The sequence below is a fragment of the Oncorhynchus mykiss genome, chromosome 30 (assembly GCF_057628025.1).
Source record: "Oncorhynchus mykiss isolate SJ-2025 chromosome 30, ASM5762802v1, whole genome shotgun sequence".
Lineage (NCBI taxonomy): Eukaryota > Metazoa > Chordata > Actinopteri > Salmoniformes > Salmonidae > Oncorhynchus > Oncorhynchus mykiss.
The window spans coordinates 39,004,835-39,029,312 of NC_143051.1; the positions used below are offsets into that span (position 1 = coordinate 39,004,835).

At 43.7% G+C, this 24,478-nt stretch overlaps 1 protein-coding gene across 3 annotated transcripts in view; it reads right to left on the reverse strand.

Annotated features, from left to right (window-relative positions):
- Positions 1-24,478, reverse strand: part of rprd2a (regulation of nuclear pre-mRNA domain containing 2a) — a 46,213-nt gene that overhangs the window by 18,807 nt on the left and 2,928 nt on the right. For all 3 annotated transcript variants that reach the window (XR_005041325.2, XR_005041326.2, XM_036971207.2), the window contains exons 2-6: positions 8,672-8,801; positions 3,985-4,133; positions 3,746-3,798; positions 3,323-3,449; positions 2,810-2,985 (exon numbers count right to left, since the gene is read on the reverse strand). Coding sequence is in view for 1 of the 3 variants with exons in the window: in XM_036971207.2 (XP_036827102.1) it covers positions 2,810-2,985; positions 3,323-3,449; positions 3,746-3,798; positions 3,985-4,133; positions 8,672-8,801 (635 nt within the window). In the remaining 2 variants the exon portion in view is untranslated. The remainder of the gene's footprint in view (positions 1-2,809; positions 2,986-3,322; positions 3,450-3,745; positions 3,799-3,984; positions 4,134-8,671; positions 8,802-24,478) is intronic.

The window sequence follows — 24,478 nt, forward strand, 5'->3', positions numbered from 1 at the left end:
GCAAGGCCCCAAAATGTCCTACCTGGAAGCCTGTGTTTAAGACATACGGAAGTGGATGGCGGAAAATGTTTTAGTTTTAAACTCAAACAAGAAATTCTAGTTCTAGAAAACAAAGCGATGTGCTATTTGATCTGACAATTAATCTTAAGTACAGTCACCTCACATAAAACGGTTTAGGACCTTGGCATTACTCTGGACCCTGATCTCTTTCGACAAACATTTTTCCCCCCCATCATCGTAACACTGCAAAAATCAGAAACTTGTTGTCAAAAAAGTATGCAGAAAAGCTCATCCATGCTTTTGTCACTTCTATATTAGACTACTGAAATGCTCTACTCTCCAGCTACCCAGATAGAGCACTAAATACACTTCAGGTAGTGCTAAATACAGTTGCTAGATTCTTGACTTGTTCCTCTACCCATCTCTCCGATTTGGTCCTGCGGTAAATACCTACACGTATATAAGACGCAGGCCCTAGAATTTCTAAGCAAACAGCTGGAGGCAGTGCTTTCGCCTATAGAGCTACATTTTGATGGAACTGTCTGCCTATCCATGTGAGAGACGCAGACTCGGTCTCAACCTTTTAGTAGGTCCTATGATTGAGTGTAGACTGGCCCAGGGGTACGAAGGTGAACGACAAGGCACTGGAGTGACGAAACGCCCTTGCCGTCTCTGCCTGGCCAGCTCCCCTCTCTTCACTGGGATACTCTGCCTCTGACCCTATTATGGGGGCTGAGTCACTGGCTTACTAGTGCTCTTCCATGCCATCCCAGCCCTTTTTGCTATAATCTACTTGAGTGGGTTGAGTCACTGACAATCTTCCTGTCCGGTTTTGCGCTCCCTTGGGCTCGTGAGGTGGAGGAGATCTTCGTGGGCTATACTCAGCCTTGACTAAGGGTAGTAAGTTGGTGGTCTGTTGATATCCCTCAAGTGGTGTGGGGGCTGAGCTTTGGCAAAGTGGGTGGGGTTATATCCTGCCTGGTTGGCCCTGTCCGGGGGTATAGTGCTTATCTGGTGTCCTGTGTGAGCTAAAACTCTTGCTCTATCAACTAGAGGTCGACCGATTATGACTTTAACGCCGATACCGATTATTGGAGGACCAAAAAAGCTGATACCGATTAAAATCGGCCGATTTTTATTTATTTATTTGTAATAATGACAATTACAACAATACTGAATGAACACTTATTTTAACTTAACATAATACATCAATAAAAATGTAGCCTCAAGTAAATAATGAAACATGTTCAATTTGGTTTAAATAATGCAAAAACAAAGTGTTGGAGAAGAAAGTAAAAGTGCAATATGTGCTACATAAGAAAGCTAACGTTTAAGTTCCTTGCTCAGAACATGAGAACATATGAAAGCTGGTGGTTCCTTTTATCACGAGTCTTCAATATTCCCAGGTAAGAAGTTTTAGATTGTAGTTATTATAGGAATTATAGGACTATACCATTTGTATTTCAAATGCTATTAGATGTTCTTAAAGGCACTTTAGTATTGCCAGTGTAAAAGTATAGCTTCCGTCCCTCTCCTCGCTCCTCCCTGGGCTCGAACAAGGAACACAACGACAACAGCCACACTCGAAGCAGCGTTACCCATGCAGAGCAAGGGGAACAACTACTAGAAGGCTCAGAGCGAGTGACGTTTGAAACGCTATTAGCGCACGCTTACTAGCTAGCCATTTCACTTCGGTTACACCAGCCTCATCTCGGGAGTTGATAGGCTTGAAGTCATAAACAGCGCAATGCTTGACGCACAACGAAGAGCTGCTGGCAAAACGCACAAAAGTGCTGTTTGAATGAATGTTTACTCACCTGTTTCTGCCTACCACCGCTCAGTCAGATACTTAGATACTTGTATGCTCAGTCAGATTATATGCAACGCAGGACACGCTAGATAATATCTAGTAATATCATCAACCATGTGCAGTTAACTAGTGATTATGATTGTTTTTTATAAGATAAGTTTAATGCTAGCTAGCAACTTACCTTGGCTTACTGCATTCGCGTAACAGGCAGTCTCCTTGTGGAGTGCAACGAGAGAGAGGCAGGTCGTTATTGCGATGGACTAGTTAACTATAAGGTTGTAAGACTGGATCCCCCGGGCTGACAAGGTAAAAATCTGTCTTTCTGCCCCTGAACGAGGCAGTTAACCCACCGTTCCTAGGCCATCATTGAAAATAAGAATGTGTTCTTAACTGACTTGCCTAGTTAAATAAAGGTATATATATAAAAAAAATCATATATATATATATATATATATATTTTTTTTTTTTTTTAAATCGGCAAATCAGCGCCCCAAAAAAAACTATTTCCGATTGTTAAGAAAATTTGAAATCGGCCCTAATTAAATCGGTTGACCTCTACTCTCAACCTCCCTTTCTCTCCTGAGCTCGCTCCACCGCACCTGCTGTCTCTAACTCTGAATGCTCGGCTATGAAAAGCCAACTGAAATTGACTCTGGAGGTGCTGAACAGTTCCCACTCTACAACCACTGATTATTAGTTGACCCTGCTAGTCATCTATGAACATGGGTAAGAACTACCTGGCCTTAATGGCCATGTACTCTTAGAATCTCCACCTGGCACAGCCAGAAGAGGACTGGCGACCGGTCAGAGCCTGGTTCCTTTCTTTTACTAGGTTCCCGCCTTTCTCGGGAGTTTTTCCTAGCCACCGTGCTTCTACATCTGCATTGTTGCCGTTAGGAGTTTTAGTTTCTATAAGCACTTTGGGACTCCTAATGACGTAAAAAATAAAAATAAAAGGGCTTTATAAATACTTTTGATTGATTTGATTCAGCTACTCACATTGGCGACTATCTTGACCTCCTTATACTGCATCTCGTAGAAAATATCTGCGTTGCCAAGAGCATCCAACAGAGGGGGCCCTCCTTTGATCTGCCGGTCAAGGAAGGCAACAAACTCCTTTAACTTCGCACTGCCATCCTCAAAGTCCTTGGAGTGCCTCTTTCCTCCTGCCTTATCTGAATGGGTGGTTGATTTAGAGAGAGAAATGAAAGTAAAACACACACACACACACACACACACAACCTTGGTCAGTCTAAAAACGACTGTTATCTCCTCCTAGGCTAGAGTGGCCAGACAGGGGTCAAGGTTTCTTTCAGATCCGTAAGAGATGCCTCATGCCTTTTCCAGTTACTGGGCCAATGCTCATCGACAACATTTCAGGAGGATGTGGGCCCTGGACAAAAGTTGTGCATTAAATAGGGATTAGGTTGCAATTTGGGACAAACAGCATCAATGCTCATAGATAACTTTGCAGCAGGTTGTGTTAACCTTAAAACCTTTGGCTATTGTTACCTTTCAGTCTCTTGAGGGCCTCAGTGCTGCAAACGTCCACCCTCATGGCTGCCAGCTGTTTCTCCTTCAGTGACACCTCCTCCACAGAGCTGTGGTACTTAGAGAGGTGATCGATGAAAGCCTGGGGCTGCATGACAGGACAGTCAGAGAGTCACACCACAATACATTGCAGTTTTGTGGCTGGCAGTTGTGTAGCCTGATTCCAGTCCGGGTCTATTTCAACTCAACATAGTAGCTTTGGCGTACAAACATTTACTTTAAGTATTTACAGTTCTCATAGTACAGTAGTTAGTTCATTTGGTATGTTTTGGTATCAAGAGGATATGCAGTTGAAATCTTCTGAATACACAATTGGATAAAAAAAAAGAAAACCTCAGAGCAGAAAATATAATCTATCCTGAACAGTGGGTCGTGGACACTTACGACAAATTCAGCTACAATCTTAGATTGAAGAGCAGCCTTAGGGTTGACTGGAGCTGAAATTACATACGAAATTACTATGTTAACACAACACACAAGCATTGAACTGCACAACAATAAACATGATGCCAAATTACATTTGACATTTGTGCAATTTCAAAAGATACTTCATGATATTCAAAAGAAGCAGTATATCACAATGAACTCCGCTGGTGGTACATGTTTGGCACAGTTTTACTCACCTTTAGGCGTCTCCACAGCAGCAGGTGACTCTTCTTTGACAAGACTGGACCTCAGCTCAGCTATAAGCTGCTCTGTGTACACACTCCTCTCCTCCCAGATGGTTAATATCCTGTCCACTGACTTCATCACCTTAGAGTCTCCGACATTACTGCAGGACAGGAGAAGACATTGCACTGATGTGTAAAGTGTCAGTGTAGCCCTGACCAGCAGATCAAACCTTTTTTCCTATACACTCAGTGTTCAGTTTATTAGGTAGTAGGTACACCCATCTAGTACCGTGTCGGAACCACCTTTGCCTCCAGAACAGCCCAAATTCTTCGGAGGATTAACTCTACAAGGTGTAGGGAGGAATAGCATTACACAGTTGTGGCAGATCTGACTGTGGTACATCCATGCTGCAAACAGCCCGTTCCATTCTCATACCAAAGATGCTCTATTGGGATTGGTCAGCAACAATGTTGAGATATGCTGCGACGTACAGTGGGGAGAACAAGTATTTGATACACTGCCGATTTTGCAGGTTTTCCTACTTACAAAGCATGTAGAGGTCTGTCATTTTTATCATAGGTACACTTCAACTGTGAGAGACGGAATCTAAAACAAAAATCCAGAAAATCACATTGTATGATTTTTAAGTAATTAATTTGCATTTTATTGCACGACATAAGTATTTGATCAACTACCAACCAGTAAGAATTCCAGCTCTCACAGACCTGTTAAGTTTTTCTTTAAGAAGCCCTCCTGTTCTCCACTCATTACCTGTATTAACTGCACCTGTTGAACTCGTTACCTGTATAAAAGACACCTGTCCACACACTCAAACAGACTCCAACCTCTCCACAATGGCCAAGACCTGAGAGCTGTGTAAGGACATCAGGGTTACATTGTAGACCTGAGGAATGGGAGAAGGTCATGTGGTCTGATGAGACAAAAATATAACTTTTTGGTCTAAACTCCACTCGCCGTATTTGGAGGAAGAAGGATGAGTACAACCCCAAGAACACCATCCCAACTGTGAAGCATGGAGGTGAAAACATAATTCTTTGGGGATGCTTTTCTGCAAAGGGGACAGGACGACTGCACCGTATTGAGGGGAGGATGGATGTGGCCATGTATCGCGAGATCTTGGCCAACAACCTCCTTCCCTCAGTAAGAGCATTGAAGATGGGTCGTGGCTGGGTCTTCCAGCATGACAACGACCCGAAACACACAGCCAGGGCAACTAAGGAGTGGCTCCGTAAGAAGCATCTCAAGGTCCTGGAGTGGCCTAGCCAGTCTCCAGACCTGAACCCAGTAGAAAATCTTTGGAGGGAGCTGAAAGTCCATATTGCCCAGCGACAGCCCCAAAACCTGAAGGATCTGGAGAAGGTCTGTATGGAGGAGTGGGCCAAAATCCCTGCTGCAGTGTGTGCAAACCTGGTCAAGAACTACAGGAAACTTATGATCTCTGTAATTGCAAACAAAGGTTTAAGTACCAAATATTAAGTTCTGCTTGTCTGATGTATCAAATACTTATGTCATGCAATAAAATGCAAATTAATTACTTAAAAATTATACAATGTGATTTTCTGGATTTTTGTTTTAGATTCTGGTCTCTCACAGTTGAAGTGTACTTATGATAAAAATGACAGACCTCTACATGCTTTATAAGTAGGAAAATCTGCAAAATTGGCAATGTATCAAATACTTGTTCTCCCCACTGTATGTGTTATTCAAATTAAAAGCCCAATGAATACGCGCCTTTGTGTAATGCTTTAACTCCCAACACTTGTGGGACATTTATTTTAAAAGACGTGCAGTTGTTATTTACACGCGAGGAGAGACAGTGACTGACACACACGTAACAGTTACAAATAATAGCCATCTAGAAAAAGCGTGAAAATGAGTTTCTCCAAAGATTTCAAAGAAAAGGGAAGTAGACAATGAATGTAGGGTGTTCCAGCAAGAGTGGACATCAAAATATTTATTTGCGGTATCAGGGAAAGCTGTGTGCTTAGTGTATGAAGATAGCGTCGCTGTCTAGAAAGACTACAACTTGTCCAGACACCTCCAGACAAATCATGCAGAGAAATATAGGATGATGTCTTCTGAAAGGAGGGCAAGTGCATAGAAAGAGTTGCTTTCTCAGTTGCAGCAAGGACTTTTCACAAAACTGCATTCAGCAAACGACGGAATTGCGAGAGCTAGCTATGTACTGCCCCACAAAATTGCCAAACATAGCAAGCCAGTTGCTGAGCACATCGCAGAGAATATGGAACAGTTGAAAGATTTAACCTATTTCTCCTTGGCCCTTTATGAGAGCAGCGATGTAAGTGACACGGCGCAGTTGTTGAAAAGGATACAAGATCAAGTAGCTGAGCTGAAGCCAGATCACAACATTATTTTCCTGCATTGCATTATTCAACAGGAGGTGCTCTGTAAATGTGTTCTGAAAATGAACCATGTTGTGGATACAGTCACTAAAGTGGTAAACTTCATAAGAGCAAAATCTTTCAACCACAGGCAGTTTGACTCACTGTCTCATCCAACAGTCAGTCAGTCGGGTCATGCAGATCTCCCCTAACACAAAGGTGAGACGGCTGAGTTTGGCGAAGGTGCTTAAAAGGGTGTGGGACCTGAAGTCAGAGATTGCTGAGTTTTTGCAAATGAAAGGAAAAAGTGGTTCTCCCTCAACTGCAAGATAAAACATGGTTGGCTGATTTTGCTTTCACCGTGGACATCATGGCCCTCATGAATTAACTGAATTCAAAACTATAAGAGAAGGACCTTTTTGCACATCAGATGTACAGCCTTGTCAAAGCCTTCAAGAGAAGATTACTCCTCCTGACCCGCCAAGTAGAAACCAACAATCTCACCCAACTACTGACACTACTAGTCTGTTCGCTATCAGATGACCAGCGGGAAAAGTATACATCACTGCCGCGTGCTTTGAACGGTGAGTTCATCGTTTTGAGGATTCCAAAGTGTTGGAAAATGACATGCTGTTGGTTTCCTCTCCCGTCACCGTGGATAACACTCCCACTGACCTGCAACTTGAGCTTATCAATCTTCAGTCTGATGCAGTGATTGGAGAACTATTCAAAACAATGTCGCTGACGAGGTTCTATGCTTCTCTCGAACAAAACTACCAAAGATTAGAAGTCATGCTCAGAGGATGTTTGTACTGTTTGGGTCAACCGATGTAAGTGAACAGACATTTTCCGTGATGAAATATAACAAGGCACAGATCATCTCTTACTGACTCTCACCTTTCAGCAATCCTGCGCATAGCGACGTCAGAAACTATACCGGACTTCACTAGTCTAGTCAATGCCCATCAGAGACTGCACTCCTCACACTGATTGAGTAGTTTATATGGAATGTTGAGCGCTCTTTGTTTTTGTGCATACCCATGAACAAGAGATCTGTCCGTGGTGCTGAACGCAGTGTACCTTTCCCTTCGTGTAGTTCATTGCATGTATAATAATGAAAACACCTACCAAAAGGAAACCATGGATGTGGTTTATTTCTGTGCATGTTAAAAAGTAAAATAAGTAGCATATCTGGACTTAATTTACAGTAGATATATCAGTCAAGTCATACACATGTATAATCCTTTAATACGATTCGGGCCAGTGATGGCAAAAATATATTCTAATGTGGTCCTCCATGGAAAACACTTGCCCAGGCCTGCCCTAAACACTGTCAATGCTCGTCTGCCTGCTTTATATAGCAAGCCAAGGCCACGTGACTCACGGTCTGAAGGAGCGATTCATTTTCGTGAACGGGGTGGTGTACCTAATAAACTGCGTGTATAGTGCTCGACTTTTGATCAGAGCTAAATGGGCCCTGGTTTAGTAGTGCACTATAAAAAGGGAATATGAAGCCATTTGGGACACAATCATTGACTTGCATGGTGGACAAACAAAAACATTGTAGACATTAGCTCTGACCGCGTGGCTTGCGTTTCCCTTTCTTGAAGTTTCCCATAGGTACAGGATCAGAGTTTTTATTGCAGTCATTTAAAATTATTCGAGGTGTATTCAAGTTACGACTGCCATAGGGAGGGAAACAGGTATTCTGACAAGCAGTCAAGGCACAACAATTCTTGCTGTCGCAGGGGAAACAGCTTTTCATTCCTACTTTATTTCTCAACTCCTAAATATCCTCGAACTGCACTATTTTAAAACATGTTTATAGCAACAGCTTGGTTAAGCACATTATTGCTCTGCAATTCACTTCGAGTGCATAGGGGAGAGGGGGGCTAAATGTAACACGCCTGTTGTAGTGTAACTTGGGGTAAACCACCACCCTACTCCTAAATCATTTTTGGGGGAGTGACCTAAATTTTGATGAGACAGAATACATTTTTAGAAGAGCAAGACCAGTAAAGTTTTGGGGGAATTTTATTGGACATGAAGCGCTTTCTGTGAGAAGTACGGGCAGGGGGCGTGTTACCCAGGGTGGCGGTATTCCCCAAGTTACCCTTACAGGTAGGCCTACATTAGAACACTGTGTTTATGCAAGTTTTCTAGAAACAGGACTCCCAATAGATCTTTTCCCCCTCACTGCTACATGTTGCCCCCCTAGAAGAAACGTCTATGATCTGCTCCCTCTCCCTCAATACTAACCTTAATCATTAGTGCATAACCGACCCATGATCAGCATCTAGGGGCCACTTCAACTAACACAGTGTGGTTTACTCACTTGACCAGCTGGAAGGCCTCAGGGAGTACGTCGGCGAAGGCAGTACGGTAGACGATGGCATTTCTCCTCTTACAGTTCTGAATGACATCGTTGGCCAGGTAGAACAAATTGAGCCGATGAGAAGCCTCAGCTGCCAGGAGAAAATAGCAGGAAAAAGGGGGAGGGAGAGAGAAAATAGTTGAATTGTAAACCACACAGTGGTGGGGCTGTAAAAATTGCGAGCATGACAAGTGTTACACAAACAAAATACCATACAATTTAATGTCTAGCCTTCCAGTACCCGACACTGCCACTACTACAGCATTAGGCTTATACCGGTAACTGCCAAAATAAAAGGCAAAACCAACAAAGTCTCTTAATAGGGCAGTGGGCCACCACGAGCCACCAGAACAGCTTCAATGAGCCTCGTCATATTTTCTACAAGTGTCTGGAACTCAAGCAGTGCGGCTTGGCAGGGCTCTGGATCGTTGCCTCTCCCAAGTCCGTAGGGGAGTTGCAGCGATGGGACAAGACTAACTACCAATTGGATATTACGGAATTGAGGAGAAAAGGGGTAAAAGTACAAGAACAAAAAATAACACATTTTAAAAAATGGTCTGGAACTCTATTGGATGGATGCGACACCATTCTTCCATAAGAAATTCCATAATAGGAGTTTAATTGATGGTGGTGGAAAACGCCGTCTCAGGCACCACTCCTCAATCTCCCATAAATGTTCAATTGGGTTGAGATCTGCTGACAGACGGCCATGGCATATGGTTTACATTGTTTTCATGCTTATCAAACCATTCAGTGACCCCCCGTGCCCTGTGGATGTGGGCATTGTCATCCTGGAAGAGATCACTCCCATCAGTGTAGAAATGCTTCACCATAAGTTGAAGATGATCCCTCAGAATGGCTGCGTATTTACTGGCGTTTACCTTGCACTCTAAGGGTTTGAGCGGACCTAAACCTTGCCAGGACAATGCACCCCACCTGATATCAATTTACTTAATATACATCATATACTGAAGTCTTTCCTTAATTTTGTCAGTTACCTGTACATTGCCTTCTTGTAAACGAAGGGTAACTTTCCTGTGTTTCGTACCAACTAGGATACTAGCATCCTGTCCTGCATGGATTGACGCCATGTTTTGGGAGGTTTAACTCAGATGCAGGCCTGAAGCCTTACCTTGCACCGGGTCCAAGATACCCTGGCCTAGGGCGATTGAAAATGGAAACCCCGGTCTAAAAGGCAGTGACAAAGTTTTTCCCAAGGCCAAGTAGGCTCTGGGCAGACACCTCAAAGTGTCATTGGAGCCACTCCAAAACATAAATTTTGAAAAGCATAAAACAGACCTAAATATTTAAAAACGACAAAACAATGCTTATTTTCCCCGCTTTCCCCCTCGTCAAAACTAATCCCAACTTGCCAATACATTTAGCAGGTGATGACAGCATCATTGTCACCGATACTGTTATGGTTGTATAACACCAAGACAAAGCATTGCAAATACAGGACAAATCCAAACGGTCTATGATGCCAATGCCACTATTTTTTATTTTTTTAACACAAGAACCAAGATTACAATTTGTTCAAGGGTCTCATTAGCATGTAATTCTTAGTGCAAATTTAGACAAAATAAAAAGACCTAGCTAGTTTGTCGTTTTAAGTTTAACAGAGTTTTTCCCCATCCTGAAAATGTAATATATTTATGAAAGTAAATCTTTGAAGGCTAATGAGACCCTTGAACAAATTGTAATCTTGGTTCTTGTGTAAAAAAAAAAAAAAAAAAAAAAAAAAGTGGCATTGGCATCATAGACCGTTACTTTTCTAAAGTATATAGAAAAGGATAATGGACCTATATACCTATACCCCATAATGATAAGTATTTGTAGAAGCACCTTTCTGGCTTTCTGGGAAAGAGGTTTCCACACCTGGATTGTACAACATTTGCCCATTTTTCTTTTCATGCATACCCATAACATGATGCAGCCACTACTATGCTTGAAAATATGGAGTGGTACTCCGTAATATGTTTGGGGCAAATCTAACACCACAACACTGTCTTCAGGACATAAAGTGAATTGCTTTCCCACATTCTTTGCAGTATTACTTTAGTACCTTGTTGTAAACAGGATGCATGTTTTGGAATATTTATATTCTGTACAGGCTTCCTTTTCACGCTGTCAATTAGGTTAGAACTGTGGAGTAACTACAATGTTGTTGATCCATCCTCAGTTTTCTCCTATTACAGCCATTAAAAACTGTGTTTCAAAGTCACCATTGGCCTCGTGGTGAAATTCCTGAGCGATTTCCTTCCTCTCCGGCAACTGAGTTAGGAAGGACGTCTGTATCTTTGTAATGACTGGGTGTATTGATACACCATCCAAAGTGTAAGTAATAACTTCAACATGCTCAAAAGGATACGCAGTGTCTACTTTTCTATTTTGACCTCGCTACCAATAGGTGCCCTTCTATGTAAGCATTAGAAAACCTCACTCTTTGTGGTTGAATCGGTTTCAAATTCACTGCTCAACTGGAGGGATCTTGTGTAGGGTACAGAGATGAGGTAGTCGTTCAAAAGAATCATGTTAAAGTGGAACAGACAGGATTTTCAACACAAAATCTTAAAATCTGTTCATATAAACCCACAGAAAGAACAGCACTTTTTTTTTTAACATTTTCTGACAAGCGCACACTTGGACATGGTCATTTTCGCATTTTCATAAATTCATAGAACGTTCGGGAATTACGTAGTCAGGAATGTGAAAATTCTATAGCAATAGTGGGAAAGCAGGCGTGCGTTTGGACAATTAATACACAGCAGTAAATAAAACGTCTGTCCTGTGCAGGACTGCATTCTACCCAGACAGGTGCGCCAATCAGAGCAACAGTTAGGCCTATGCTAAAAAGCCATTTGCCACACGGGGGTGACATCTTTCACTTTGAACTGGACTAGGTTTACAGGCAGTAGCAACCGCGCGACTTTAAATCATGAGAACGCATTCTCCCTCGCCCTCCATTTGGCAAATTTCGCCATAATTATAGCCTGTCCTGCTTACAAGCAAAAACTAAAGCAGGAAGCATCAATAAAAATTTTTTTAGCAGGTGCTAAGCTACAGGACTATTTTGCTAGCACAGACAGGAATATGTTACGGGATTCTCCGATGGCATTTAGGAGTACGCCATATCAGTCACTGGCTTTATCAATAAGTGCATCAATGACGTCATCCCCAGTGACAGTACATACACTACCGTTCAAACGTTTGGGGTCACTTAGAAATGTCCTTGTTTTTGAAAGAAAATGTTATTTTATTGGACAAAAAAAATAGTTTAAATTGATCAGAAATACAGTGTAGACACGTTAATGTTGTAAATGACTATTGTAGCTGGAAACGGCAGATTTAATGGAATATTGACATTGACACTCCTGTGTTCTGATGGCACGTTGTGTTAGCTAATCCAAGTATATCACTTTAAAGGGTGAATTGATCATTAGAAAACCGTTTTTCAATTATGTTAACACAGCTGAAAACTGTTGTTCTAATTAAAGAAGCAATAAAACTGACCTTCAGACCAGTTGAGTATCTGGAGCATCAGCATTTGTGGGTTCGATTACAGGCTCAAAATGGCCAGAAACAAATAACTTTATTCGGAAACTCTTCCGTCTGTTTTTGTTCTGAGAAATGAAGGCTGTTCCATGCGAGATATTGGCGAGAAACTGAAGATCTCATACAACGCTCTGTACTACTCCCTTCACAGAACAGCGCAAACCGGGATGCTAGGCAGAGTTGCAAAGAAAAGGCCATCTCTCAGACTGGCCAACAAAAGATTAAGCTGGGAAAAAATAAAAATAAATAAAAACACTGGACCTCTGCCTAGAAGGCCAGCATCCCAGAGTCACCTCTTCACTGTTGAAGTTGAGACTGGTGTTTTGCAGGTACTATTTAATGAAGAAGCCAGTTGATAACTAGTGAGGCATCCGGTTCTCAAACTAGACACTAATGTACTTGTCCTCATGCTCAGGTATGCACCAGGGCCTCCTACTCCTCTTTCTATTCTGGTTAGAGCTAGTTTGCGCTGTTCTGTGAAGGGAGTAGATGAGAGCTGATGCGAGTAAGACCTTTAAAAAGGGTCAATATTCACAAGGCCAGGAGGATTACCAGGATGTCTACTCCAAGCATGCACTGACCAACTGACATTTTCAACCTGACCGAGTTTGTAATAACATGTTTCAAGCATTCAACCATAGTCCCTGTGCCCAAGAATGCGAAGGTAACCTGCCTAAATGACTACCGGCAGCGATGAAGTGCTTTGAAAGGCTGGTCATTGCTTACATCAACAGCTTCATCCTGGAAACCCTAGACCCACTCCAATTTGCATACCACCCTAACAGATCCACAGATGCCATCTCTATTGCACTCCACACTGCCCTTTCCCACCTGGACAAAAGGAACACCTATGTGGTAATGCTATTCATTGACTACAGCTCAACACCATAGTGCCCTCAAAGCTCATCATTAAGCTAAGGACCCTGGGACTAAACACCTCCCTCTACAAATGGACCTTGGACTTCCTGTACGGGCCGCCACCAGGTGGTAAGGTTAGGCAACAACACATCCGCCACGCTGATCCTCAACACGGGGGCCCTCAGGGGTGCGTGCTCAGTCCCTTCCTGTACTCCGTTCACTCATTACTGCATGGCCAGGCACGACTCCAACACCATCATTAAGTTTGCCATGACTACAACGGTAGGCCTGAACACCAACAACAATGAGACAGTCTATAGGGAGGTCAAAGACCTGGCAGTGTAGTGCCAGGACAACAACCTCTCCCTCAAAATGATCAAGACAAAGGAGATGGTTATGGACAATAGGTAAAAGGAAGACACAGCATGCCCCCATTCTCATCAACGGGGTTGTAGTTGAGCAGGTTCAAGTTCCTTGGTGTCCACATCACCAACAAAGTAACATGGTCCAAGCACACCAAGACAGTCATGAAGAGGGCACGACAAAGCCTAATCCCCCTCAGGAGACTGAAAAGATGTGGCATGGGTCCTCAAAAGGTTCTACAGCTGCACCATCGAGAGCATCCTGACTGGTTGCATCACTGCCTGGTACGGCAACTGCTCAGCCTCCAACCGCAAGGCACTGCAGAGGGTAGTGCGTACAGCCCAGTACATCACTGGGGCCAAGCTTCCTGGCCATAAAAATTGTCAAAGACTCCAGCCACCCTAGTCACAGACTTCTTTGCTACTGTATTGGCAAGCATCACCGGGGCACTAAGTCTAGGTCCAAGAGGCTTCTAAACAGCATCTACCCCCAAGCCATAAGACTCCTGAACAGATAATCAAATGGATACCCAGACTATTTGCATTGCCCCCCCTTACACTGCTGCTACTCGGTTTATTAATCTATGCATAGTCACTTGACCTCTACCTACACATTACCTCATTTAACCAGAGCCCCTGCACATTTACTCTGTACCAGTACCCCCTGTATATAGCCTCGCTACTGTCATTTTATTGCTGCTCTATAATTATTTGTTAGTTTTATTTTTTTCTCATCCATTTTTTACTTAACACTTATTTTTCTTAAAACTGCATTGCTGGTTAAAGGCTTGTAAGTAAGCATTTCACTATACTACACCTGTTGTATTCGGCGCATGTGACAAATACAATTTGATTTGCCAAAAGCTGCAAAATACAGCTGAATGGATTTATGCAAATATGTAAACACCACGGGAGCCTTACATTTGAGAAAGTCACAATCCTATAGATAAAAAAAGAATTTAAAAAAAAGGTAGGCTCTTTCTCCATCAGTTGCCGATGCACATGAATAAGATTAGTTGTTAATGCTAGCCAGAGTGAGATGAGCTAAAAATCTAAACGAAGGAACATAAGCTACACTCTCTCAAACGTTTTCAACTAGTTGGCTGTTAAAATTGATAAACAAATGGGGAAATAGTAGCCTGCTAGTCCTTCTGCAGCTTGCTCACTAATGCATGCTTGTCCCAACCAAAGTTGACAATGGGAACTTGCCTGCCCACCCATTTGATCGATGCCAAATACATTTGATTGACAACTAAGATATATGCTAACTGTGGATAACAGTTCAAGTTCAGCATAGCTCGCTAGTTAGCTAGCAAAACAATTTACATTTCTTGCTACCTAACCAAACGGCATTTTAAAACCCTCTTATAAATGTTGGTTTTGAAGCATTAACTGTGATTTTTTTTGACTGATATGATTGTCTGTTTCATACCTGCAAAGTTGTTAAAACTGTCAGTTCCACTTTAAAACACTATTATTGCACACAGAGTCCATGCAACTTGTGACTAGGTAAGCACATTTATACTCCTGGACTTACATTATTTAGGCTTGCCATAAAAGGGGTTGAATACTTATTGACTCAAGACAGAACAACTTTTAATTATTTTGTAAAAACATAACACTGACATTATGGGGTACTGTGTGTAGGCTAGTGACAACAAAAAAATCTCAATTGAATCCAGGCTGTAACAAAATGTGCTAAACGTCAAGGGTATGAGTAATTTCTGAAGGCACTGTATAAACAGTCAGGGGAATTGACAGTTCCTCCAGTATTCCGATCACAATTTTTGGCTAAATCAATACTTCAATACATCGAGAGACTGAAATGTTTTCCCATTCCTCCTTGCAAAACAGCTCGAGCTCAGTGAGGTTGGATGGAGAGCATGTGAACAGCAGTTTTCAGTTCTTTCCACAGATTCTCGATTGGATTCAGGTCTGGACTTTGACTTGGCCATTCTAACACCTGGATATGTTTATTTTTGAACCATTCCATTGTAGATTTTGCTTTATGTTTTGGATCATTGTCTTGTTGGAAGACAAATCTCCGTCCCAGTCTCAGGTCTTTTGCAGACTCCATCAGGTTTTCTTCCAGAATGGTCCTGTATTTGGCTCCATCCATCTTCCCATCAATTTTAACCATCTTCCCTGTCCCTGCTGAAGAAAAGCAGGCCCAAACCATGATGCTGCCACCACCATGTTTGACAGTGGGGATGGTGTGTTCAGCTGTGTTGCTTTTACGCCAAACATAACGTTTTGAATTGTTGCCAAAAAGTTCAATTTTGGTTTCATCTGACCAGAGCACCTTCTTCCACATGTTTGGTGTGTCTCCCAGGTGGCTTGTGGCAAACTTTAAACAACACTTTTTATGGATATCTTTAAGAAATGGCTTTCTTGCCACTCTTCCATAAAGGCCAGATTTGTGCAATATACGACTGATTGTCGTCCTATGGACAGAGTCTCCCACCTCAGCTGTAGATCTCTGCAGTTCATCCAGAGTGATCATGGGCCTCTTGGCTGCATCTCTGATCAGTCTTCTCCTTGTATGAGCTGAAAGTTTAGAGGGACGGCCAGGTCTTGGTAGATTTGCAGTGGTCTGATACTCCTTCCATTTCAATATTATCGCTTGCACAGTGCTCCTTGGGATGTTTAAAGCTTGGGAAATCTTTTTGTATCCAAATCCGGCTTTAAACTTCTTCACAACAGTATCTCGGACCTGTCTGGTGTGTTCCTTGTTTCTTCATGATGCTCTCTGCGCTTTTAACGGACCTGTGAGACTATCACAGTGCAGGTGCATTTATACAGAGACTTGATTACACACAGGTGGATTGTATTTATCATCATTAGTCATTTAGGTCAACATTGGATCATTCAGAGATCCTCACTGAACTTCTGGAGAGAGTTTGCTGCACTGAAAGTAAAGGGGCTGAATAATTTTTCACGCCCAATTTTTCAGTTTTTGATTTGTTAAAGTTTGAAATATCCAATAAATGTCGTTCCACTTCATGATTGTGTCCCACTTGTTGTTGATTCTTCACAAAAAAATGCAGTTTTATATCTTTATGTTTGAAGCCTGAAATGTGGCAAAAGGTCGCAAAGTTCAAGGGGGGCGAATACTTTCGCAAGGCACTGTATATATAAAAGACCCATCTCCGCAGTATATAAAACATTTTAAAAAGAGGGCTCGGAATTTTAACCAATACTGCACATTTATACTGCACAATATGGTTCAATCAAGCCACACGTCAACAAACTTATTCCCTCAGCGCCTGCATCCCTCAGCCCATGCAAAATATCAGAATTGACTATGCAATACCAAGCATTTTCGCCCACACATATCGCAAAAATATCCCTACGAAATCCTGGAGGAATTATTTAGAATTGTGTAGAGTTGGTTCCTGTTTCAGTCATGTCTTTGGCCAAGTTCGCATTGGTCAAACAAAAACACACAAATGATTGGGAGGCACTATTTGTCAACCACAATGCAGGTCAAGGCTGCATAGTGCAATTGGCGAGAAACAACTGAAGCGACTTGAAGGTGACTTCATCAAACTGTATGACCTTAGACCACATGGTTTTGTAAAGCTCAGTAAAGCTGCAGTCAACATGTTGCAAGACGGACCATTTTTATAACCATATTACAACACTTTGAAAGCTGGTGATCAACGATGGTCCGCTAGAACCCGCCCAATAACTTATATTGTGACATTATAAAGGCAGGTAGCCACTAGTGATGGGGGTCTCTCACGTCCCTCTGCAACAGACACGCACCGAGTGTACAAAACATGAATATTGAGTTGCACCTAAGTATGGTGAGGTCCCTGGCAATTACCAGCCGTATTAGCCACTATGTCATCAACACTGTGATTCAGACGTCACATACAGCCAGGCAAGGCACTTAGCCACGATAAGATCATCAACACAGGTGTTCTGTAGTCATATAGGCTAAAGAGGGAGGCAGTTAGCCTCTATTAGCCTACGTCAACACGTTTATTCTGTCATGCCATAAAAAGCAGACACTATATCAACATTTTTGGGGCGATATTCCAAATGCCTGTATCTGCATTTATTTGTTATGAGTGTTTATGTCCACTTGCTCTCCTGTTGTATTTTTGGTCTTTTCTCCTTCGCGCACCATCCCATTTACGCCAGAGATCTGTATATAATGACGAGATGCACGTCTCTGTTATGGGTGTAGGATGGCACAGTGATGCCATCTGTTGGTAAATGTTCATTACTGCAACTCTTGTGTTTTACCGGGGCGCTTGAGATACCCGGATGTGTTGTCATGTACTGAACAAGACTGGTTACTCGCATCAATGCCTCGGTCTCGTCATTTAACATTCAAACATGGTGTCAGAGTTGGATAACTAACCATGCTTTCCGCAAATTAGAGTCACCTGCTCTGGTTTACAAACAAATGCTTATTTGTGTAAAATTTCACCCGGAATTGGCCTTAGCTAGAGTGAGTTTGCTAGTTAGCTTCAGTGTTGTTAGCACCGGTTAGACATGGCAGCGAACATTCCCCCTCCCGCCGTTATGAAGCTCAGCGGGGATTGGAGCACGAACTGGAATACGTTTAGAGGTGAATGGGAGGACTATGCGCTAGCAACGGGACTTCTGGAAAAGGAAGATGAGGTAGTGGCTGCCACTGAGGACTATAATGGGAACTGAATGCCGACACGTATACAAACACAACCTGAACCTAACAGCAGCTCAGCAAGGTAACGCTATAGCTATTCTTGATGCTCTTGAACATTACTTTACGCCAGCAAAGAACGTCATCTACGAGCGTTGTTTTCGGTCGTTGCAAACAGGAGGACCGGGGAGTCCATTGACAGCTTTGTCACTAGGTTAAGGGAAAAGGCAGCTACATGTGACTATGGTGCTTTAAGAGATGAACTGATCAGAGATAAGATTGTACTTGGCATAACGGATGAGGGCACCCGCAGACGTTTGCTGAGAGAACGTGACCTGACGCTGGCCTTGGCAGTGGAGACATGCCGTGCAGCAGAGCTTACTGATATACGGATAAGGTCCATGGAGCTAGAAAGGCAGCATATGGACAATGTCAATGCTACATTCAGCCAGTAAAGAAATTCCCCTTTGCCACAGCTAATGCTAATACTACAGCCAACTCTGCAGTAGACAACCCCAATACATGCCGATATTGTGGCATTTCTCATGGACGAGGAAAAGAACACTGCCCAGACTATGGAAAAATATGCAAATCCTGTGGTACAGCTAATCACTTCGCAAGGGTTTGCATGAAAAGCAAGAGAAAGGAGGGTAAAGTGCACTCCATGGAAACAAACACAGATGAAGGGAACGACAGCACAGAGGATGTATATGCTAGCGAGTGCATAGGGGCAGTGAGGGCAAAAGGACAAAAGTGGTTTGTCACTCTGCTACTTAATAATAAACCACAGCAATGCCAGCTAGATTCAGGGGCCACATGCAACGTTATGAGCCTTAAATACAAAAGGAGGCTCGCGCCCAGAGACAAACTCACACAGAGTAGCACCAAGCTGAAACTGTATTCAGGCCAGTTCATGACCTCTTTAGGCCTGTTTGTGACAGAGTGTGTTTTACGTGGCCATAAATACACCCTTGAGTTTGAAATAGTTGAGGCTAGTCAACAGCCATTACTGTCAGGTTCTACATGCGACCGCCTTGGACTTATTAACTTCACCATCCCAGCTGATCTTAACATTATAGACAAAGTCCAGGCTGGGCCCCTGAGCAAGGAGACACTCCTAAGCAAGTACCATGATGTCTTCAACGCACCGGTCGAGTCAGTTCCTGGGGAAGTCCACTTTGAGTTGGACGCAGCAATCCAGCCTGTCCAGTGTGCACCCCGCAATGTACCAGTTGCCATGAAAGCAGCTACGAAGGCTCAGCTTGACAAATACGAAGCAGATGGCCACATCATATCCATCACCGAGCCTACGGACTGGATAAGTAATATGGTTATCGTCAAGAAACCAGACAAGCTACGGATATGCATTGATCCTAAACACCTCAACCAGGCTCTGCGACGTTCACATTACATTATGCCCACGTTGGAGGATGTTCTTTACAAGCTCCCAAAGGCCAGAGTCTTCACGCTCGGGGATGCCAGACATGCCTTCCTGCAGTGCAAGCTCGACGAGCCCAGCAGCTACATGACCACCTTTTGGACACCCTGGGGCAGGAAGAGGTGGTTGAAGCTTCCGTTTGGTGTCTCCGTGGCTCCAGAGGTATATCAGCGGAAACAGCATGAGCTGTTGATGGGACTCAGTGGCGTGGAACCCATAGCAGATGACATCCTCGTAGTGGGCTGTGGGGACAGTGATGAGGAGGCAGAATGTGACCATGACGCCAAACTGCTGGCCCTGATGGTCAGATGCAGACAGGTCAAGCTAAGGCTAAGCATAAAAAAGCTTCAGTTTAAAGTGCCAGAGGTCCGCTTTCATGGGCACATCTTGTCCTCCACCGGATTGAAGGCGGATCCTGAAAAAGTGAAGGCTGTCTTGGAAATGCCCCACCCATCTGACGTGAAGGGAGTGCAGCGCTTCGTCGGATTCGTCACCTATCTGGCCAAATTCCTACCGCGGCTCTCTGAAGTGTGTGAGCCATTGAGGAGGCTCATGGACAAGGACACCATCTGGCATTGGCTCCCAAAACATGACGCAGCGGTGAGGGAAATAAAACAACTGGTCACCCAGACACCTGTACTGCGATACTACAATGTGTCAAAACCTGTCACGATTCAGAGTGACTCAAGCCAGTATGGACTTGGCTGTTGCCTCATGCAGGAGGGCCAGCCTGTGGCATTCACCTCTAGGGCACTCACCCCAACAGAGCAGAACTATGCCCAGATAGAGAAGGAGTGCCTCAGCATTGTGTTTGCATGCCAACGCTTCCACCACTACCTGTACGGGCGCGACAATATTACCGCAGAGACAGATCACAAGCCCCTTATTGCTATATTCAGCAAGCCTCTCCTGAATGCCACAAAACGACTGCAAAGCATGCTACTGGCCCTACAAAACTACAACCTCAAGGTGGTGTATAAGCCAGGGCCAGAGATGTATGTGAGTGACACGCTCAGCAGGGCTACTGCATCAGGCACTCACACACGCTCCATGCATGAACAACATGCAGTGTGCAGCTTACAAACAGAGCAATTGGATGTTGAACACATCAACCAGGCTGACTACCTTAATGTTACGGACCAGCGCCTTATACAAATCAGACAGCACACAGACAGGGACGGGCAACTCCAGGCATTGAGGTCTGTAATTCTGATGGGCTGGCCCGACTGCAGGGAAGAAACTGCTTTAGCCGTCAGAGAATATTGGCCAGTCAAAGAGGAGCTCAGTGTTCAAAACGGAGTAATATTCAAGAGTCAGAGTCGTTATTCCCCGGTCTCTGCGCCCTAAGATGTTGGCACGTGTGCACTCAAGTCACAGAGGAGGTGAGGCCTGTTACAGACAAGCACGTGACACACTGTATTGGCCAGAAATGCAGAGTGAAATCAAAGACTATGTCAGTAAATACACAATCTGCAATGAATATGCCATTGAGCAACAGAGAGACGATGATGTCCCACGAGCTACCGATGCGCCCCTGGCAGATAGTAAGTCTAGATCTCTTCCAGCACAGTGGCAAAGACTTTCTGCTGGTAGTCGATCATTACTCAGACTTTTGGGAGATCGACCTCCTCCCCGACCTCTCAGCAGAGACAACGATCAAACGCTGCAAGGCTCAGTTTGCCCGCTATGGCCAGCCAGATAGGGTAATTTCAGACAATGGACCCCAATTCTCCGGAGTTGAGTTCCGAAAATTTGCTGCAGGATGGGAATTCGAGCACGCCACTTCATCACCACGACACCCAAAAGCTAATGGGAAGGCAGAGTCCGCAGTAAAAATCGCAAAGAACCTCTGCAAAAAGGCTCTGCGAGAGGGCAAAGATGCCTGGAAAGCAATCTTGCAGTGGCGCAATACCCCGACAGAAGGCATGGACAACAGCCCGGCACAGCGCCTCATGGCACGGCGCTTAAAAGCAGCTCTGCCAGTAGCCAGCACTCTCCTGGAGCCATGTGTGGTGACAGACGTGCTGGTGAAGCTACGTCACAGAAGACAGGTCTCCAAGTTCATCTACGACAAATCGGCAAAATACTTAACTGAGCTCAGGGTGGGTGAAACGGTGCGAATGAAGCCACTACCAGGGGACCGGACAGGCCTCTGGAGACTCGGATCTTGTGTACAGAAAGTGGCACCACGCTCCTACTTGGTCGAAGTGAATGGATCACTGTACCGTCGTAACAGGGTTGACCTTCGGATTGCTGAGCCAGCACCTACTCAGAACCCTGATGGTCAAAGGGGTCGCATGACAAAAGACAGAACCCCAGCAAGTCACATGGGGCCTGAGGCACTGGGCGAAGAGCCAGGGGATCACAGGTCGGCCGCTCCCTCGCCCATCAATTCTCCCCTTAGACATTCAGGTGACACGCCTGTGCGGGAACCCGCAGTCCTCGCAGACAAGCCCCCTGTCTTTTCACGCTGCGGGCGTCTGTCCCAGCCACCAAAAATACTTAATATGTAGGTTTCCCATCAGGGATTGTTGACATAGATAAAAGTGAAGAGAATATCAAAATGTGTTGTTGTTACCTGGGAAAAAAATAAAAAATACTAAACTGTTCATGTTGGAAATTGTTACTAGGTTTGTTTTGTTAGTGAATTGACACCTCCTGTCCTATTTTATTAAATGGAAGATATTATGGGTGTAGGATGGCACAGTGATGCAATGTGTTGGTAAATGTTCATTACTGCAACTCTTGTGTTTTACCGGGGTGCTTGAGATACCCGGATGTGTTGTCATGTATTGAACAAGACTGGTTACTCGCATCAATGCCTCTGTCTCGTCATTTAACATTCAAACAGTCTCCGCCCTAACAATGGGAGACAGTTGTCCAAAAGTCGGGAAGGCAGGCGACAAGCTTAGGTCCAAAATAAGCCCATAGAAACGCATGACTTATTTTGGACGACTTGTCGCCTCTTCCTCTATGGTTTACACACACAAGCCTCACGCCTGCCTCTCACTCCAACAAAGTTTAGATCACATATTTCACTCTGACAAGCGGTTTCAACTCGCTATTTGAATTTGGTCCAACAGAATCTGTCATATGGATACCAAATCACATTGAGATTTTTGTTTTACTGTGATAGAGGATAAGTTAACTTCACGATACCCTTTTTATGTCTAAACTACTCAAATTGTGCACAGAGCAGACACTACTAAAACGAGTGTATCAATGAATGTTGAAAAAAATATATGCTCAGTTTATTGCGCAACGCATTGGGGTACCGCTAGCAGCATTTTAGCCAAACACTTATACTAGCTGTCTAGTCTTTCATTAAATGTGCAATGACCGTAACACACAACTTGTTTTCATTCTGAAAAATAAGGTAGGCCACTTGAGTTCAACATCTGAACAAAGTGGACAGGCTAACATGCTTTGCAAACAGACAGAAGGGTGTGTTCATAATTCAACTGTTCAACCTTGTTAGTTAGCAAATAGATCCAAGTTAGCTGAACTGGAAATAAAGATTAGCTGGCTTATCACTAGCACGTGGGCTTGAGATTTCTATTGAACTAGGCAAGTCAGTTAAGAACAAATTCTTATTTACAATGACGGCCTACCCCGGTAGGAATTAAGTTAGCTAGCATGTTATGCTAGCGACGACGCTAATCGGTTTAGCTAGCTCACTTCAGCAAGCTAAATACATCGCTGAGTCTGGCTTGTACTGGCAGGAGTATGGGGTAATGTTAGTTACAGTATAGTGAGGGTGAATTAAATTATTCAACATCTTGCTAGCTAGCAACATTAGTGAAGCCAGCTGCAGTCACATTTTGGCTACCTAGCAACATGACATAATTTCTAATTATCTGGAAGCAGTGGAACCAACTTGAGCTAGGCCAAGTCCAGCCCAACCTGGGTTGGTTTCAAAGTGCCAATGGAAGAACCTCTAAGGGTTTCAGGCCTACATTGTTCCTTAAGTAAAATCTCCACCACCCGGGGCACCGGGCCATGCAAAACAAACTCACCCTTTAAGCCTACATCATACCATTTTTAAGCATTGCCAACATCAGCTTCTGGTGCTGAAAAGGCAGAAGCACCAGCAAACAGTCACGGTGGCTGAAAAACTCAGAGCTCCGCCTCCAAGGCAATCACAACAACATCCTGATACTTATCTAAACCTGGGTGAAAATACCTAATTCCCTGCTGTAGTAACAAGACCAGGCATACCAACCTAACACTGTACTCTTCCTCAGGCAATAGGTATAAACAGGAGTAATTAGCAGGCTATTCATTTGAGTGAGTGAACAATCACTTGCTCCTAAACTAAGTCCATGAAGGAATCACACAAAGACCCCTTCTCCAAGTTGCACGGCAATGCACCTTTAGCACATATTGACTGTGGCTTGGCCCTTCAGTGTAGCCTATGAATGATCGATCAGCGTAATAAAAACCCATCACCGTTGATTCAGGTTCTGTCAGCATTTGTCTTTGAACAATGCACACAGAATAAGCCTAATTAAGCTTTAACACCGCAATGAACGTCAGGGAGGGGCTGCTATTCACAACTGGCATTGCAAACACAGGGCCTGCCGCCTGACTGAATATTAAATCGTTGAATTTGAGTGATGCTTGAATCTAGTGCATGTGTAGTGCTGTGAATTCATAAAAAACATTACTGTACCTTGTTAAGTGGACGAATATAAAGCACAATGAACCAATCCATCCATTGGATCCTTCACAACCACCAACATATTTAAATATTATGAGGTGTGTAATAGTCCCCCCCCCAGGCTTTCACAAGCAGTATCTTGTTCACTCTCACAATCCCCTATTGCAACACAATCAAAATTACCTAAAAAGGTGCAACCTGCAGTTGCTACATCAATTTGGGGACTTATAAATCTATATGTAGACCTACCCATTGATTC